Source organism: Zingiber officinale, chromosome 8B, assembly GCF_018446385.1.
Source record: "Zingiber officinale cultivar Zhangliang chromosome 8B, Zo_v1.1, whole genome shotgun sequence".
NCBI classification, from domain to species: Eukaryota; Viridiplantae; Streptophyta; class Magnoliopsida; order Zingiberales; family Zingiberaceae; genus Zingiber; species Zingiber officinale.
In genome coordinates, this window is record NC_056001.1 from 68,589,368 (window position 1) to 68,609,068 (window position 19,701).

A 19,701-nucleotide genomic window follows, 5' to 3' on the forward strand; every position below is an offset into this window, starting at 1 on the left:
ATAAGAAAATTTAATTACAATAAAATTTCCTTAATTTTCCTTGACATGAATTAATTGAGAAAAATAAAATAAAATTTCCCAATTAAACTTGTAATGGTCGGCCACCTCATGGAGAGCAAACAAGACAATTTTCAATCAACAATTAAAAATTCCTTATTTGTCTTCGAAAATTTTAAAAAATAAAATTTCCCTTTAAAATCCCTTCATGGTTGATAAAAAAAATTTTCTATAATTTTAATTTTTCAACATGTGAATAATTTTCAAATAGAAAAAATAAAATATCTTTCCTATCTACAAATAAGGAAAGAGATCTAATCTCTTTTCTTAATCTTTTGTAGAAGAGATATTTTAATTTTAATTCTCTTCAATAAATTATATCTTCCACATAAGAAAAATTTAAAATTAAAATTCTTTTAAATTTAATGGGGGTCGGCCACCTAAGCTTGGGTTCAAGCTAGGGTCGGCCACCCATGAACCAAGGCTTGGCCGACCCTAGCTTGAACCACAAGCTAGCTTGGCCTGCCCCCTTATCATGGGTATGAAGGTGGGTATAGGTGGGTATAGTACTCTATAAATAAGAGGCTACGATAGGGACCGAGAGGAGGAATTGGTTTTGGTCTCTCGATAAAATTAAGCATCCCGTGTTCGCCCCGAACACACAACTTAATTTTATCAATAATAATTCATTCCACTAGAGAACTATTATTGAACTACCGCACCAATCCCAAATTAAATTTTTGGGCTCCTTCTTATTATGAGTGTGTTAGTCTCCCTGTGTTTAAGATGTCGAATGTCCACTAATTAAGTGAGTTACTGACAACTCATTTAATTAATATCTTAATCCAAGAATAGTACCACTCAACCTTATCGTCATGTCGGACTAAGTCCACCTGCAAGGTTTAATATGACAATCTTTATGAGCTCATCTTGGGGACATTATCAACCTAAATTGCTAGGACACAGTTTCCTTCTATAATCAACAACACACACTATAAGTGATATCATTTCCCAACTTATCGGGCTTATTGATTCATTGAACTAAATCTCACCCATTGATAAATTAAAGAAATAAATATAAAAAATATGTGCTTGTTATTATATTAGGATTAAGAGCACACACTTCCATAATAACTGAGGTATTTGTTCCTTTATAAAGTCAGTATAAAAGAAACGACCTCAAATGGTCCTACTTAATACACTCTAAGTGTATTAGTGTAATTATATAGTTAAGATAAACTAATTCCTAATTACACTACGATCTTCTAATGGTTTGTTCCTTTCCATTTTGGTCGTGAGCTACTGTTTATAATTTATAAGGTACTGATAACATCCTCTTCTGTATGTGGCACCACATATTATGTTATTTACAATATAAATTAATTGAACAACTACAACTAAATGTAGACAATTTGACCAAATGTGATTTTTTATTCAAAATAAATGTTTACAAAAGCTTAGGCTTTCAGTATACACTCTAACAATAGGATGAGCCAGGAAGTAGGGCCTCAAACATCGAGCCATCAATACCAATTCATAAACCAACTTTTCCAGAGCTGTGTATCGAGACTCAGCTCCTTTTAATAAATGACTGAAAAAGTACACTGGTCTCTGTACATGATCTTGTTCTTTCACTAATACCAACCTCACAGCCTCAGGGGTGGCTAACAGGTAGACCTAGAGTGGTTCTCCTACGACAGGCTTGAACAGAGAAGGCAGGATCTCCAGATATGTCTTTAATTCTTCAAAAGCCCGATTGCACTCTTCATCCCACTGGAACTTGGAGGCTTTCCTAAGTACTTTGAAGAAGAGTGCCGCTTTATCTGTTGACCAGGAGATGAATCGGAGTAGGGTTGTAATCTGGCCAACCAACTTCTGAGCCTCCTTTAAATTATGGGGAGCTTTCATATCTCGAAGCGCTTGGACTTTCTCCGGGTTGGCTTCAATTCCTCTTTCAGTGATGAGATAGCCCAGGAACTTTCCTCCCTTAGCTCCGAATAAACATTTCAAAGGATTTAACTTTACTCCATATTGCCGAAGAGTGCCGCAGGTCTCCTCTACGTCGGCTATCAGGTTTGCAGCTAAGGGAGATTTGATGAGAATGTCATATACATAAACTTCCACATTGCGCCCGGCCTGCTCCTGGAATATCTTGTCCATCATCCTTTGATAGGTGGCTCCCGCGTTCCTGAGCCCAAAAGGCATGACGGTATAACAAAAAGTACCATCAACAATAATAAAACTAACCTTTTCCTAGTCTTCCAAGGCTAAAGGGATCTGATGGTACCCCTGATAGGCATCCAGCATGCAAATTCTCTCACATCCGACGGTTGAGTCCACCAGCTGATCGATCTGAGGCAAAGGATAGCAGTCTTTGGGGCTAACTTTATTGAGATCACTGAAGTCTATGCAGACCCTCCACTTATTATTGGGCTTTGCTACTAAGACAACATTGGAAAGCTAGGACGGGAATTGTACCTCCCGGGCATGTCCTGCTTTCCTGAGCTGGTCTACTTTAGCTCTAATAATTTTATTTTGATCGGCTGAAAAATTCCTCTTCTTTTGCTTAACTGGTCTAGCGTCAGGAAGGAGATGCAATTTGTGCTCCGCTACTTCTGGCTTGACCCCCGGTAGTTCTTCGGCGGACCAAGCAAAGACATCCTTATTACAGATCAAGCATGAATCAGGTCTTCTCTCAGCTCTGGCGGTAGGTCCCCATCTATGCGAGTAAGAGTCTCCGGGCGCTCAGCATATAATTGGACCTCCTCGCAGGGGATGAGCTCTTCTGCTATAGGCATAGGCTCCTCCTGGATGGCATGGACAACCCCATCCTGAGTTCTTTGCGCCTTGCGAGCTTCGACCCTCACCATATCGATGTAGCATCTTCTAGAGACTTTCTGCTCTCCCCTGACTTCCCCAACTTGTTCGCCGACCGGGAATTTTATTTTCTGGTGGAAGGTGGAAACGGCAGCCCTGAATTCATGTAAAGCTGGTCGGCCGAGAATAACATTATAGGAGGAGGGTGAGTCCACCATAATAAAGGTGCTCCTCCTGGTCCTGACCAGCGGCTCATTCCCCAAAGATATAGCCAACTTGATTTGACCCATGGGCTTCACTTCATTACCGGTGAAGCCATATAGAGAAGTGACCACCGGTTGCAGCTCACTGGCATCGATCTGCATCTCTTCGAAGGCAGATCTAAATAATACGTTGACCGAGCTTCCAGTGTCGACAAAGACTCGAGCCACCCGGCTGTTGGCGATAATAGCCTTGATGATGAGGGCATCATCATGGGGTAGCTCCAACCCCTCCAGGTCTTGCGGTCCAAAGTTGATGACCGGGCCGGCAGCTTGCTGCGGACTACATCCTACAGCATGAATTTCCAAGAGACGCTTATGAGATTTGCACGCTCGGCCCGAATCTCCGTCTGTAGGCCCCCCGGAGATCATGTCGATATCCCAGATGGCCATGTTGCCCCGATTCTCTGCTTCGCGAGCCTCTCCCTGTTCTCCAGTATGCCCTTGTTATGGTCGGCTGGGTCCTTCCTGATCAGCCCGTGGTCGGTCGTCTTGTCCTGCTAGTCCTGCTGGGTTGCGCCTTTCTTCCATCATTCGCTGGACCTGAGGCACCAGCTCGGGGTGGGGGGTGGCAAACCCAACTCGGCAGCGCGGCACGAATCCCGCGTGAATTGGTAGCAGTCACTGGTGGCATGCGAGTGAGAGCGATGATATGTGCAGTAACGCGCTCCCCATGGTCCAGGTCGAGGGACCTGAACGGCAACTACCCGTGGGACCGATCGGGCATCCTGACCAGGGTGGAAAGTTGGTCGGGCGTCTTGAGCACGTGGGAGAGGTTGAGCAGGAGGTGGAGGTGCTCTTCTCTCAGACTTATTCGTGGGAAGAGGTTTGTCTATCTTCCTTCTTGCCGCCTGAGCTTCCTCTACATTGATGTAGCTGGCGGCCTTCTCCAGCATCTCATCGAAATTCTTCATAGGATTTCGGATGAGATCCCTAAAGAATTCTCCCTCAGTCAAACCATGGGAGAAAGCACTCATAAGTATTTCAGATGTGGCTGAAGGAACGTCCTGGGCCACTTGGTTAAAGCGCTTGATGTAGCTCCTCAGTGATTCAGCGGATCCTTGCTTGAGGGTGAACAAGCAGTGATCTGTCTTTTGGTACTTCCTGCTGCTGGCGAAGTGGCGCAGGAAGGCGATTTTGAAGTCGGAGAAGCAAGTGATGAACCCATGCGACAATCCATCAAACCATTTCTGGGCAGAGCCCGACAGAGTGTTCAGAAACACTCAACACTTAACAGCATCGCTGTATTGATCCAGCAGAGTTGCGCTCCTGAATTTGCGCAGATGGTCCTCAAGATCTTTACTACCATCATATTCCCCGATAGCTGGGGGTCGGTACCCTTTTGGTAGTTTTTCTTCTAGGATTTTAGAGGAGAAGCACACTTTCTCTTCTGGTTCCGACCGTCGTTCGTCACGCGGGATGATAGCCTTCCCCTTCTTAGAATCTTTGGGTAACGAACTTTCAGCCATAGAAACCTGAGGTTGCTCCTTATGGCTGTAATATCTAGGCTCAGGTTGACAGTATCCCTGGCCTGTCTCCCTATAGAAAGCAGGTGGAAACTCCAGAGGTTGTTTCCGTTTGGAGCCTCGATCAGAGGCGTGAGCAGGTTCTTTAGAAACCTCCAGTAACTTTTTTAGACGAGAGGCGGTAGTCTGTTGTTTCTCAGAGGTCACTCGCTTTTTGGCTTCTTTGAAGAGCTCGTACTCTCCAGTGGTCATGGTCACGTTGATTCTGCCCGAGTCCTCCATCTTCACGCACCGGAACAGGCAGGGAGTTTCCCACAGACGATGCCAAATTTGATTCCGTCCGGAAGCTGAGTCGGATGAAGGTTGGCCTTGATGTACTGGGGGTTGACAGAAAGTAGCTGCGGAGTCCGGTCTATCTGACACTCTCCGGAAGGGTTCACACGGGCGGATGGCGAAGGAGGATGATAAGGATGATGACGCAAGGACTCTGCGCACACTCAGACGAGCCCACGAGTCGTTAAAGATGAGGAACCAGGGAAAAAGTCCCCGGGTCAGGCCCTCCGACGCTCAAGTCAGGTACTTTTTCCCCAGAAGCACAGAGAAAGGACGAAAAGTAAAGACGAGTAAGAAATGACGAGTGAGCGTACCTGCATAAGGGACAAAGCATCCCTTTTTATACCGCAACGGATTCTTCTGGAGTCTGACAGGTGTCAGGGAATGTCGGATGTCAGGCTTTGTCTGGCGGTGGGTGACACGTGGCATCTTCTTATAGGGCTAGGAAGGAATTAGAGTGTTGTACATACCCGACCACATATTCTCTGACATGCAGTGATTATTCTCTGACAGGTGGTTACGATTCCTTGGACTGTTTGTCGCGTAGCGCCCGACCTCCTCCTATTGCTATCCCTGCACTGGCTCTAGGTATTTGCTGATCCCGATCTGTACGCTATGTCTTGTGCCGCTAGGCTAGAAGCCTGGCCTGTATCCTTAGTCAGCCGGTCTCGACCTGTATGCTTGGTTGGCCGATCTCGCCCTGTACGCTACTTCCTGTGCCACAAGGCTAGAAGTCCCGACCTGTGCGCCAGGTCTACATACCGACCTGCTTCTATCTGCTATTATCCATGGCTTGTACATTCCGACCTGTACGCCAGGTCTGTATTCCGACCTGATTCTATCTGCTATTATTCATGGCTTGTACGTTCCGACCTATATGTCAGGTCTGTATTCCGACCTGATTCTGTCTGCTGTTATCCATGGCTTGTACGTTCCGACCTGTACGCCAGGTCTATATTCCGACCTAATTTTGTCTGATGTTATCCATGGCTTGTACATTCCGACCTGTACGCCAGGTCTGTATTCTGACCTGATTCTGTCTGTTGTTATCCATGGCTTGTACGTTCCGGTTTGTACACCAGGTCTGTATTCTGACCTGTTTCTGTCTCCATGATTTGTTCATCCTGACCCGTACGCCAGGTCTGTTCAACTACAGACCTTTCCTTCTGCGCTCTTACCTGGCCTTTGGGTCCCCTTTTTAACTGTATCTGGCCTGTGTGTCCGGCCCTTATCCAACCTATATTCTTGATCTTTGACTGCCCCGTCAACAGAAGCTTTGACCATTGTCATATAAGCTTGACTTCTGACCAATACGTAAGCTTGGCTTTTGACCATCTTGTGGTCTTGACTCGTGACCACCTCATCTCACTGACCCTCCGATCATGCACCGTATCAGCAAGTATAATGTTTTTTGTTCCCATGTATATAGGGAGGTTAATGTGGCGGCTGACTATCTCGCTAATAGAGCTTTTGATAATTCTGAGGACATTGTTTTATTTAATCACCGTATTAGCAAGCAGCTCTTTGGAATCTGTAAATTGGAGAGGATTGGTCTTTCTTATGTGAGATTTTCATGTAAACCTGGTTAGTCTTGTTGGGTGGTTTTGGTTGAAATGCTTGCTACTGTTTGGTTTTCATTTCTGGTGGAGTAGCTGCAGTTTCATCCGGCTGTGATTTTATTTTTGCTGGAGAATTGTTGAGTGATGATGATCCTTATATCCAAAGTGTGCTTGTATAGGGGATATATCTTTGTTTCTGCTTTTTGGTGCTTGGCATATCTTTTGATACTGGATTTTGGTTTCCCCAACTCTTTATGCAGTTATTGGTATTCTGTTGGCATTGTTATTACAGTTTGATGGTAGTGGTTTTTCTTTTATGAGGGCTGCTGACTGTTTTATTGAGCATGGGAGAAAAATGTTTGCTGATTTTCTGGTGGTTTTCTTTTCGGTGGAACATTTTGTTGGTGTAATTTTGGATGTGGTGTTGCTGGGATCCTGATGGAGTTCCGTTTCCTTGAGACATTATGCAGATTTTGTTAGTTGAGCTGTGTGGTAGTGTTTCTGAATTTGTTGTGTGGCTCGGCTTTGCTTGGAGAATGGTGTGTGGAAGTTCAGTGATGAAGGCAGATTGGTCAGCTGCAATTCGTAAAATCTGGGGCTGTTGTTTATATGTTGCTGTTGTTTTCTCATGGGCCCTTCTCTCTTTGGGAACTTCATGAAGTTTTGTTTGTAAAAAAGGTGTGTAATTTTTTGGTGAGATTGATATGGAAGTTGCTGTTCTTTGATGGGTTGTAGATTTCGGATGAAGTCTTATGGTGCTGGGATTGTGTTCTATTGTTCTGAGTTGGTGTCTTGTATCTGGATTGGTTTTGGATGCGATTCCATTGATGTTTGTCACTGTTTCAAGGACTGCTATGCGTGGGGGAGGGCTGCTATTATTTCCTTCTTGCTTAAGAATCTGGGCTGCTGTTTTGCTGCTGTCTTTGTTTTTGATGGTTTGTATTGGTGAAAGATTTTAGTTGGATGTGTTGAGCTACCTGTTGGTCCAATAATGAGCATCTTGTAGCTGCTATGGGTTTATATCAGAAGCTACCTTGTAGTGTAATTTTCACTGGCTTTTAATTTTGTTGGAGATGTAAATGCCTTGGTATGAAAGTGGATCTTGCGGCACAAACTGATTTGATGGGTGGATTCCTTTGAGTGTGGATTACAATTACAATTTCTTTTTTCATGAGGATTTTGCTGATTTTTTGTTGAAGTAATGGTCATGTGGCTGTGGATTATTTTGTCGTTGGTTTCGGTAGTAGTTGAGTTTCTTAAAAGCTGACTTTGTGATGGGATGTTGGAAATCAGAAATCTTTGTATGTTTTGGGTTCATTCCTGGTTGGTTTTCTTTGGGATTGGTGTGCTAATGGTGAAGATATGTTGAGCTAGTGGCTGTCGAACGAGTTAATCTGCACATGATATGGTTTCTAGAAGTTGAGGAGGAGATAAGTCTTCAAGGAGCTGGATGATTGCTTGTTAAAGAGTTTTTAAGTAAAGTCCTTTTGTTTTGAGATTTTGGATGTAAACATGGAGAGTTGTCTGAGTATTCATGTAAATCTTTTGGAGTCCTTGTAAAAGTGTAGTTTGAGGGTAGGCTTAGCTCCCTCATTCTATGATTTTTCTTTTCATATATCAAATTTTCTTTTGAATTCTCTCTAGTTGATTTTTCAAAAGAGGAGATAGGTTGGAGAAGAAAATAATAATAATAAAAAAAAAATTCTAGTTAATCTCATTGACTATATCTGGAATGACCAGTCCAATCCCAGAGAATTTTTCCACCGGTCATCAGGGTAAATCAGCACACGACGACCAGCTCAGAAACTCAGTATTCTTTGATTACGCCTCTCATTTGGAGGAAAAAATCCTACAAATACGCCGTAACTAGAGTTCGAACAACGGGTACCTATGTGACAACCTGGATATCCTATCGCAGCACTATGATTCCGAGGATAAAGTTGGAGAAGAAAATAGAATGAAGGAGAGAGAGAGTAGACGATGAGGCTTAGAATTTAAGGCGGCTAAAAATCTCGATTAAAGGTCCATATAATTTATAAATCCCTGTTTTCTATTTTTTTTTTCCTTTCCTTGGAAGCTGATCGATTCGGACTATTGATCAATTTAAGGGGAAGACGTTTATTGCGAACAACTGATCAAATCGATCAGCTGATTGATCCGACAAGATTTTTGCAACAAATAGAACTATGTTGAATTGATCAGCTGATTGATTTGGCTAATTTTTCGTGATAAAAAAAATCGGGCGCCACCGAGGAGACGACGCCTAACGGCATCGAGGCAGCACCTAGCCGCCTAAGCGTCCAATTAATGCCTCACCGCCTTCCATCGCCGCCTTGGCAAAAGGCAGGGCGATGGGTTACAATTGACCGTTTAGGCGACCCTAAATGGGATATTTTAAACATTGCTTAGAAAGACTTAAGTCTCCATGGCTTAGGAAGTGACAGCTTGGGAACAACCTAGGGTATATCCTTAGACAGACTCCGACTTTCATGGTGTAGGAAATGTCAGCTTGGGAATAACCCACTTGGGTACATCCCTGGTCAACTAGCACGACACAAGAGCATCCCCATTCAAGAATGTCCTCACTCTGTATCACAGGCTACGAGAACCTCATTGCCCATGGAAGTCTTCCTTAGACTCCGACTATTGCAGCCTGTGAAAACTTACCTATCCGTAGATATCTCTCTTGGATTATAGTCCAACCTGACATTTTACTTTATCATTCTCCCTAAATGTCTCTCTAACTAATAGTCTCTCATATGATGCTATTACCTAGGCTGTGATAATGTCATTGACCGCGGAAGTCTCCCTAGGATGCCAATCCCTCCGGTCGTTTGGCTTGATCATTCCCGTCAATTCTACTTGGATCAAGGCGAAGATAGAAAGTTGCGGGGATATCAAAAATGTGATGTGTTAGGTGACAATTTGTGTGGACCAGAAGTCAATCAGACGATAGATCTCCTGAGTAGATCTATCGTCTGATGCATCAACAGGGGGCCATTCCTCTAACACACAAGGCATGTCAGGCATGCGGGTCCCTCTCACCACCTGATCAGTGCATATCGGGATAGGTGTTTCAAAAGTTCTTTCCTAGTGGAAGATTCCTTCTTTTGCCTCTTCAAACGCTCAAGACAAACCCTATTTTCATTGGAAGATTGGAAGGAGCAAAGTCGGCACCGTCAGCCCCCGGTAATTTGTGTTGATATCACATATCACAGGCTTGAGTTGCAACGGACTGCTATTGGGGATTAGCTTAGGTGCAGAATAGAAGGATCTCTACCAATGTCAATCTAATTTAAGTGGTTCAGCAGAACAGGTCCGGAACCACAGAGAGAAATTCTAACCGCATCATAAAGTTTACGGCAATTTATCAAAAGTGTACTTAAAATTTTGAATTTATCAAAAAAAATACATACTACTTTAATATTTATCAAAGGATATACTTTTTCCAATAATCTTACTATTCTACCCTTTAACAAATTTAACTAATTTCTTTTTTCTTTTCTGTCATTTCTTTATCTTTTCTTTCCTATTATGCATGCAATATATATTCTCATTCCTATCCTCTTTTTTATCTTTTTTTTCTCAAACATGTTATAGGAGATCAGACCCACGTTAGACTTAATATCTTTTCATATCAGACCCAATGTGAGCTTGATATGAGGAGATATCAAGCCTAACAAAAATAAAAAAAAATAAAAAAAAGGAAAAAAAAAAGAGAGATGAAAAAAAAAGACAGATTTAGATTTTTCAAAACATCTGGTCCACCACTAGGAATGTCAAAAATAACAATGGAGAGCATATTTAGACTTCTTGCAATTTTAAAAATCCACAGAAATTGAAATGTGTGCAATCGAAGCTCTCTAGATCGATTAATAGGTTTTAACCAAAACTCACTGATCAACCTAAAGACCTCATATTGTAACCATTTCAGATTCCGTGGATTTCTAAATTTACAAGGAGTGTAAATATGCTCTCCATTATTATTTTCAGCATTCCTAGTGGTGGATCAGAGGTTTTAAAAAACCTAAATCTCTTTTTCTCTCTTTCTTTTTTTGCAATTTTAGAAATTCACAAGACCTGAAATGGCTGCAATATGATGTCTCTAGGTCAATCAGTGGGTTTCAGTCAAAATTCACTGATGAACCTAAAGAGCTCCGATTGCACCCATTTAAGTTCCTGTGGATTTCTGATGTTGCAAAGAGTTCAAATATACTATCTATTATTTATTTAAACATCTAAAAGATGTTAAAATATAATAAAAAAGAACAGCAAAACAATCACCATATGTTTGTGCCTGATATGAATTATATCAGGTGCAACGTGGGTCTAATATGATTCAAATCAGGCCCATGCATGAGGATTTTTACCAATTCATCATTATTACAATTTTACACCTCCGTAGAAGCTGAAATAAATAATGGATCAATCTCTGTTAATTTATGGAGTTGCAAAGAATTCAAATATGTCATCTATTGATAATTTTGACTTCTTCAAATGTATTCTACTGTTATCAAAAAATCAACTAAACTTTAAACGTTGTAGGTCTGATATAATTTATATATCAAGCCTATGTTATTCATGCACGCATGGAAAAAAAAAAGGGAGGAAAGAGATGAGCGGAGAAGAAAAATTAAATTGATTACATACATAGGAGAAAGTAAATAGAAGAGAAAGTGAGAAACGACAGTGAAAATAAAAGGTCAGATTTGTCAAAAGGATCAAATAGGAAATGTACTTAAAAAGGTGTGTTCTTTGCTAAATATCAAAATAGCATACGTCTTTTGATAAATTTAGATCTCTACATGCGCCCTTTGGTAAATTACCGTAAAATTTATTATGGTGAATTTCAGTGTCATGTTGAATTCGACGATGATATGATGTTGACGAACTCAGTCTATCAATAGCTCTGTATCGCAGGCTGCTCGGAACTTTCGAGCTGGGTTTGTCTCCACATTCTGGTAAGTATGATAGGATTCATAGAGCTACACTTGGAGTGTGGGTGTTATTGGAATGGAGGTGTGCCATTGCAGCAGTTTCGCACTGGGTAATCAAAGAGAAGCAATAGCAGCTATGTATGCCATTGCAGCAGTAGGCACCTTGTGGGAATCAGTCAGTTCAAAATGGATAATAACAAAAAATTCCATCTTCTATTTTACATTCAAAAATTGTACATTTGTTACTAAATTCCATTTTATAAAATTTAAACCCAATGGCATTGATGCTTCACCAGATAATCCTTGTAAGTCTAAGGAAATTGCAACGTGAATTCTGTGCTCCTTCAGCTTTCAATGATATTAAAGATTAAGTTAAGATTAATTTGAAAGAAGAATGGTTTCTCTATAATCTAGGTCAATGAGTGTAGCCTAGCATACATCTCATTATGGCAAATATCTTCTCACCAGGAGTTCATCTGACAAGTTCCTAAAACAAACAAATCAAACAAATCCTTGTCAACTATATCAGGTTGCAAAATGAAACTCGGAAACCCAAGCATTCTCATGTCTACCGTGACAGTCATAAATAATAGAGCATGAAAACAACAATAAAGATTAGTTCAATATCATTGCTTATACGTCATAAAATAACATACCAAATAAATCCTTGCATCCATTTGCAGTTTGGATTATTCTCCTTTAATTCAGCTACAGCTCACAAACACTTCAAGAAGTTTGGGGAGTTTATCTTTGTAAGGGAGAACAAAGCTCCGCAAAAATCTTGGACCAGACAATGAGAATAAGGTTTGTAGCTTCATTTTTGAAGTCCATAACCCTTCAGATTTCAATATCTCCATCACACGAAATCGAGGAATTAACGTCTTTTCCAAACTTAATCCTAAAGACATTGGGCAGTAAGCAATGTTTGAAGGTGAAATTCCAACATCATTGACCAAAAATTCCATCTTTCTCTGCAATAACCCTGTGGAAAGGCATAAAAAGTATGGAAATTTCTTGATCGCAGTAATGAAATCCGAGTTCGACCAACCAAAACTGTTCATGAGCTTGAATTGGGCCTCAAATTTTTCCCCGCTGACCTCGTTCAACACATCAAGGATACGGAGGAACACCCCAGATCCCCGGGTAATTCCGATCCCCTCAGCTCTATCTACCAAAGCCCGGAGGGAATCTGGTTTTTGCACTATGAAGTTCGGGTGGCTTTTAAGGACAAGAGAAATCCGCACTTCGGGGATACCACATTCATCCCGTAAGAAGTTCAAGTTAGGGCGTACCACATTCTCGATGTTGTTGCTCAAAAACCATCTACTAACCAGGAGATTCTTGAGGAGGATCTCCCTCGATCCAAAAAGACTTTCCCAAACCTTCAATCTGGGGAGAAGCTTGTTCTGGAGGTTGAGGGAGAGAATGACGGGGTGCAGCACAACGACATTGACGGCATCGGACTCAGAGAACCCCATGTCGCGCAAAAAATTAAATTTCGGAACGAGTTTCGTCTCCACATCCCAACCGAGCAATCCTGGTTTCCAAATTATTAGCTTTCTGAGATTAGCGCCATCAAGGCCCCGAGATCTGAAGAATCCAAGAACAGCGTCGGGCTTCTCGGTAGACTGAACACGGAGGAGCGACTTTGAGACCTTGGAAGCATCGTCGGCGGAGAACCCGCATGTATCCACGAGGTACTCGACCAGGAAGTGCGGATCGGGAGAAGCGGTGGCGCCTGAGGAGGAGACGGATGTGCTGGTGGTGAAGAAGAAGAGGCGACGGAGTTGGGTCGAAGGAGGGAGGGCGCGGCGGCGGACTAGGGAGTGAAGCATCGCGTCGACCGTCATATGACAGCGTAAGGACGACCCAGATAGATCCCGTAAAACCCTACTTCAATCAACTTTATGTTTCGTGTAACAAGGTCAATCTAAAGCGTTTTGGTTCGATCTAATTAACCGATTGACCAATATAATTCAGTTGTTCAAATTTTATCTAATTGATATATATATATATATATATATATATATATATATATATATATATATATATATATATATATATATATATATATATATATATATATATATATATATACACATGATACAATACTTTTTTTATTTTTTTAATTTTATTTTAGATATATTATATGTATTTAAGATTTAAGATTTTAAGATTTTAAGATTTAAGGTTGGGTTATAATAAATTTGTGCCAATAAAATTTTTCTTTTAGGGTTCAGGCTTCTCTCTTACGTTATAGTGTTCAAGATTAAATTTTAGATATTTGAGTATAATGTTCATCTATAAAATAAAAAATTTAAGATGCTCACGGGTATAGTGTTCATTTTTAATAAATATTTATATATAATGAAATGATTATTTGTACACTCGTTCGATACACACTCTTAGGTGACATATATTCGGGCGCCTAGATGCCCTCTCAAGCTCTCCGATTTTTAAAAGTGAATCGGGGCGTCCGAACCTATGAAGGTTGCCTAGGAGTGTGCACCGAACATACACACACACACACACATATATATATATATATATAGGCACCCTGGCAGGCATCCGAGCGCTCGAACCTGTGAGAGTCACTCAGGAGTGTGTAGGGTAAGGGTGTACAGGCTAAAATAAATAAATAATATATATATATATATATATATATATATATATATATAGTGTTGATATGCTCCACGACTCTTGGAGCATGATTATGCGTGATTTTCAGTATACTAGTGTCACATTAGATTTATTTTATTTTTCTACTATATCAGCACTCGTCAAAATTTAAAAAAAAAACCTCTAAACTTTCTCTCCCATTTCATTTTTAAAAACCCAAACATTCCGAACCCTCCTTTGAACACTATTGTTCCACCCTTCATTATTTTCACCGATAAACTCCCTTGGTGCAGCCTTATCTCGTCTTGCCGTCGATCACCGTCTTCGGCAATCAACTCCCTCGGTGTTGCATCACCTCGCTTGCTTGTCGTCATTCATCTACAGTGTGTTTCCTCATTTATGTGCCCTAAACATCTTCCTTCATCCAAATGCTATAGTTTTGTAGCAGAGATAGCGTTGTAGCAGCTACAAAACCGTTGCTGCTACAACGTTCTTATTTGTGGTCCTACCACGTTACAGTTTCATAGCTGTTACAATATTCTGGTCTAACTAGCATGTTGTAACAACTACGATATCATAGCTGCTACAACATTCTTACACCAACACATTGTAATAGCTACGGTATCATAGTTACTACAACATTTTAGTTAGTATGTTGCAATGTTGCCATAGAAAATTACTTTTGGCAGAATTATTGGATCATATTTTAATTTTTTTTTAAATTGCAATGTTTAAGCAATATCTTTAATTTTTGACAACTTGTACAATATATGAGATATGTGATGGTTTGAGTTACCTATTGTCATGTAATGCTTAAAGCAAATTGATAATATAGAGCAAAACCTCTACTTTTCTTAACAAGCTTGAATCTCTATGCTACAATAAGACCTAGTTGAGAACTTTAGATAATTGAAGAATCTGATATTCCCTAGTAATGAAGAAAATGGCAGCGATGGACAACTATATATTTCTCAAGTTGCAGATGATAGAAAGCTAAAAATTGGGATAAAATTTTCATCAATAAAGGATGCATTTTTGTCCTATAACTAATATGCATGAGATGTCATATTTAGCGCAAGGATAAATAATAGCAAGAAAAATAAAAGGACAAATGAAATTGTCTGAAAACATTTATATGCCTTAAAGAAAGGCATACAAATAAAATGCGGTGGAATAAATATACAAAAGGTGATCAACAAACAAGTGTCAGAGCAAGTGGCAAAGTTAGAACTTATTGTATGTCAAAGATTTCACTTGTTAAGGAACAAACTGGACATAATTGTGTTGCCACTAACTTTATAAAAAGTCATAATCATCCACTCTCGACTCCTGCAAAGGTGCATTTGTTACACTCAAATTGTAATATTTTGGAAGCAAAGAAAACATTGACTCAATAATTTTCAGAGGTCAATGTGTCAACTTGTCAACAAATGTGATTATTAAAGATAAAGTATGGAGGGTCTGAGTAGGTAGGTTGTAAAAAAGGGATATTAGCTAAGAGATGAACAAAAATGTATCAATGTCGAAATACTGATTGAATTATTTACATTTAAGAAATAGAAGAATTTAACTTTTTTCCTTTGATCATGGGGTTAATTCAGATAACAGATTTAGTAAGTGTTTTTGGATAGATCATGTATCAAGGACGATATACAGTGTATTTGGTAATGTAGTTGTATTTATTATGACATATAATACTAACAAATCTGGTTTGATTTTTATAGTATTTGTAGAAGTTAATCATCATGATTAGATAATTATTTTGGTTATGGATTTATAAGTGATAATAAAACTCAGTCTTTTGTTTGGCTGATTAACAAATTCATAGAAGTCATGCATAAAAGTGAATCAAATGTAATCATCATTGATCAGGATTCTATATGACAAAAGTCTTTGCCCAAGTTTTTCCTCAAATAATGTATTAATATTGTTTGTGGTGCATACTTAACAAATTCCAAAATCAAATGAACCTTTTGATTTTTCATGACTACTATCAAAGGATAAAGAATGTCTTTAGAAAGTCTATAACACTTGATGAATTTAAAAAATCATAGAAAGTATTGGATCGAGACGCACATGAGAGGGCGGTGAATCATATGATTTTCAAAAACTTATTCTTTTTTGATTTTATAAAATTAAGCACTCAATGGAAAATTAAGTAAGAAAGTGAGATAGAAAAGCAACCAAAAAGCACGCATTCGGTTGTACTTGATTCGGAGCCTTCGATGACTCGTACTCCAAGACTCAGGTCCTGTGAACCTATCGATGGGTAATCCACTAAAAACCTCCTTTAGAATCGCCGAAAGAGGGGATCGAGTACAAAGAGAGTTGGAGAAGTGTAACATGCTACACTTCTCATTTGTAGAAATTAATTACAGTAATTAACTTTGTTACCAAACATTATTTGTAGTCAGTCGACTCAAGCTCAATGTTTGGAAGGCTTCTCAACGGCAATCGGGCTTAGTAGAGTCATAACAAGGCAGCAGTAGCAAGCTGGAGTAGTCAAAAAGATAATTGGTCGCGTAGAAGCTCGTATTGAAGTTTTGTTCAATGGCTTGGACAAGAGCTCCTTTTATTGAGCATAGAAAGCACCTTCCATAGCCTTGAAGGTGCTTCCAATGTGTGAAATTTGATCTCGAACAGCTTGCTCCTTATCTGCGATAAAGTATGAAATTTATTCATGGGATTGCGCCTTCCATAGCACTGAAGGTGCCTTCCATGAACAGTACGAAGGTACCTTCCAATGCTTGAAGGTACCTCAGGTATTGTTCACCCGAGGCCGCTTTACTCCTTTTACCTTACAAGTTAGGTTAGTCCAACATAACAATAATCTAACCTGCAAAAAAAATTAGCATAATAATAATATAATTAATTTATGACTTAGACCTTGTCTTCCAGACCAGAATTTAGTCAGGGTCTCAATTTAGGTTTCCGAAATCGACCTAAATTTGACCGACACCTATTATTCGCTCAACTGGGATCCATCCTCACTTAGTCGCTCTCCTCCAGTGATTTACCTTACTTACCGTGTGTCAAGTTACCTCCTTGACGTCAATCTGACCCGCTAGGTGTTAGAAATGGGGATAGTGGGGAACGTGGCCCATGTTCCCCACTACACATAATGGAAATGTCCATTATGCCCCTAGGGTATTTCCCTATATAAAGGGGGTCCGTCTAAGGCTCAGTGTGAGAAATCGCGATCGTGCGACGAGAGTAAGAGGAGAACATCCAAAGCGGCGAGATTTGGTTTGTGGAATTGCGGAGGGCTTTCCGATCCTGTGATCACTCTTCCGATAGCGAGCTTCGTCATTGTCGATTGCAGATCTGCGGGAGATCGCTGTAAGTTTTTACCGCATTTAATTAATTCATCTATCATACATTTAGAACATATATTCTACATTGGTATCAGAGCGCGTAGTTTGTTCTAAATGTATGTGCGATCTCCTGTTTAAAATTGCTGCCGTGAACGGAGTCCGTCTTCCGTCTAATTTTGCCGTAGCCAAGCATATTGCGTTCATGTTGCAATCTGCTACAGTCGTCGGCATCAAAAGCAGCCGTAATCAACGTCTGTTGAAAGGTCTCGAATGAACAATCATGGAGTTTGTCTCTGTGTGTTGGCCAACGGCGTACTCGAGGCTGCCTTTGAATTTTCTGTACAGTGTTCGTCGCTGTGAGGCTGGCTGCAGAGGGGAGGTGATGTGCCGTGACCAGCGTTCGTCGCTGTGAGCGGCGTGCGTGGTTTGAGCGGCCTGTGCAACGTGGGCAGTTGCGGAGAAATCGGCAGAATAACGAAGCACAGTGCTTCGTGTGAGATAAAGTTTGATTTTGAAAAATCAAATAATAAAAAAAAACCGTGAACGAAAATACTGCATGCATATGAAATTAAGAAACATAATATGCTTATGTTTTTTAATTAAAGTATAATTTTTTGTTTGCCAAATGATGCATCGTTGAAATATGCTAATGCATGCTTATTGTTTCATGCTAATGTATGCCTACTGTAGCATTTTTTTTTAATTTGGATGCATGTCTACCGTAGCATTAATTTCAATTTGGATGCATACAGTAATTAATTGAAAATAAGTTCAATTAATTTTATCATTAATGATAAATGATCAAAATCATTGGTATAAATTTTGATCATTTTTTGGATCCGGTTCAGGTTTAAATCATTAGTTGGTTTAATCGAATCAATTTGATCCAAACCCAAAATCAATTTGGGTTAATTAATTAGACTTGGACCAAATATGATCAAATGACCAGATTTGTTCTGATGGGTCAGATTTGATCAAAACAATTAGATTTGTTCTAATTGGTCAGACTTAAACCAATGGGCATTGGTTTGATCAAATGGATCTGAGTTTGATCAATAAGTCTGAAATTGGTTGAAATGGACTTAGAGGAAAATTAACAGAACATAGGTACAAAAATCCCTGTCCAATTAGATTAGTTCTAATTAAGGACAATGGACCAAGCTTAGGATCTGGATCCCTAATCAACCGATCCGATGGGTTTGACCAATTAGATTAGTTCTAATTGTTGACTTAACTCCTGAAAATCTAGAAGATTTGTTTTTCTTGATTGATTATGTTGTTGGTACTATGCCTGTATAAATTGAAATAAGCCGGTTTTGTACTGGTTAGTCGGTTTTGTACTGACTTATTTATTTTCAATTTTCGGATGGCACGGACGATTACCACATTGACCTGTCACGCAGGGAGCAGATTCAGGAGATAGAGTATAACTCTACTTATGGAATCGACGGACACATTGGACGGCTTGATGATCTGTTTTGGAAACTTGAGCGAGAAGAGTTTCCAGTCCTGGACAGTTATAGGATTTGGGCTTTGATGCGTTCATTGCCAACAAATCCTAGGATGATAACAGACTATATTTGGGGGCGTCATCAGGGACGCGTCACATATTCTGTATTATGTGAGGAACTGCTTTATCAGATGACTGAAGAGGATCCGGAAGAGTTCGAAGAGGACCCGGAAATGATCGAGGAGGAACCAGAAAAGGATCCAATTGTCGATCCAATAGAGAGCCTTGAAGCTGTCCTGCCTGTAATTACCCTAAATGAGTCCAGGCTGAGAGGGATTATATTAGCCACTGCACTAGTGTCTGTCCTAGTGGGAGTGGTAGCTGCCTATCTAGTTTATTAGAGTTCTGTTATTTTTATTGTCGTTTTGTATGAACAATAGTTAGTCCATTTCATTTCATGTCAGTTGGTTATATGTTAACAATTTGCAGCATAATTTTATATTAATGATATGTTCATTTATTTATGTTGTTTGCTTGACATGATGCATGATTAGTTCATGATGTATTAAATGATTAGTTCATTTAATTAAAAAAAAACATGATATATTAAATGATTAGTTCATTTAATTAATGAATTCATGATATTATAAATGATTAGTTCATTTGTTGGGATGTATGTAATAGAATTGATTAATATTAATTTGATTGGTCATACGGATGATGAGTGAAAACACAGTTGTCACTTGATTTTGTAAACTAACTCAAAGTAATATTAAGTCAATCATAAATTGCATACATATGATTTACACTGAATACTAAATAATGTGTTTATTTATGATAGATTATGGCAACCAAAAACATAATAGCTGAACTCAACAAAGGTGAAAAACTTAATGGGGATAACTACAAGATCTGGCACCTCAAGATACAATATGTACTTGAGGAACAA

At 39.7% G+C, this 19,701-nt stretch overlaps 2 protein-coding genes across 2 annotated transcripts; both read right to left on the reverse strand.

Moving 5' to 3' along the window:
* Nucleotides 1-3,604: 3,604 nt before the first annotated feature.
* LOC122013942 lies at nucleotides 3,605-4,543 on the reverse strand. Its single transcript, XM_042570152.1, has 2 exons — nucleotides 4,310-4,543; nucleotides 3,605-4,264 (listed from the first exon to the last, which is right to left on the reverse strand). Exons 1-2 carry the CDS (start codon nucleotides 4,541-4,543, stop codon nucleotides 3,605-3,607), a joined length of 894 nt encoding a protein of 297 aa, XP_042426086.1.
* Nucleotides 4,544-11,589: 7,046 nt separating this feature from the next.
* Nucleotides 11,590-13,264, reverse strand: LOC122013369 (transcription termination factor MTERF15, mitochondrial-like). Its single transcript, XM_042569628.1, has 2 exons — nucleotides 12,026-13,264; nucleotides 11,590-11,856 (listed from the first exon to the last, which is right to left on the reverse strand). Exon 1 carries the CDS (start codon nucleotides 13,217-13,219, stop codon nucleotides 12,074-12,076), a length of 1,146 nt encoding a protein of 381 aa, XP_042425562.1. The 5' UTR covers nucleotides 13,220-13,264; the 3' UTR covers nucleotides 11,590-11,856; nucleotides 12,026-12,073.
* Nucleotides 13,265-19,701: the final 6,437 nt, after the last annotated feature.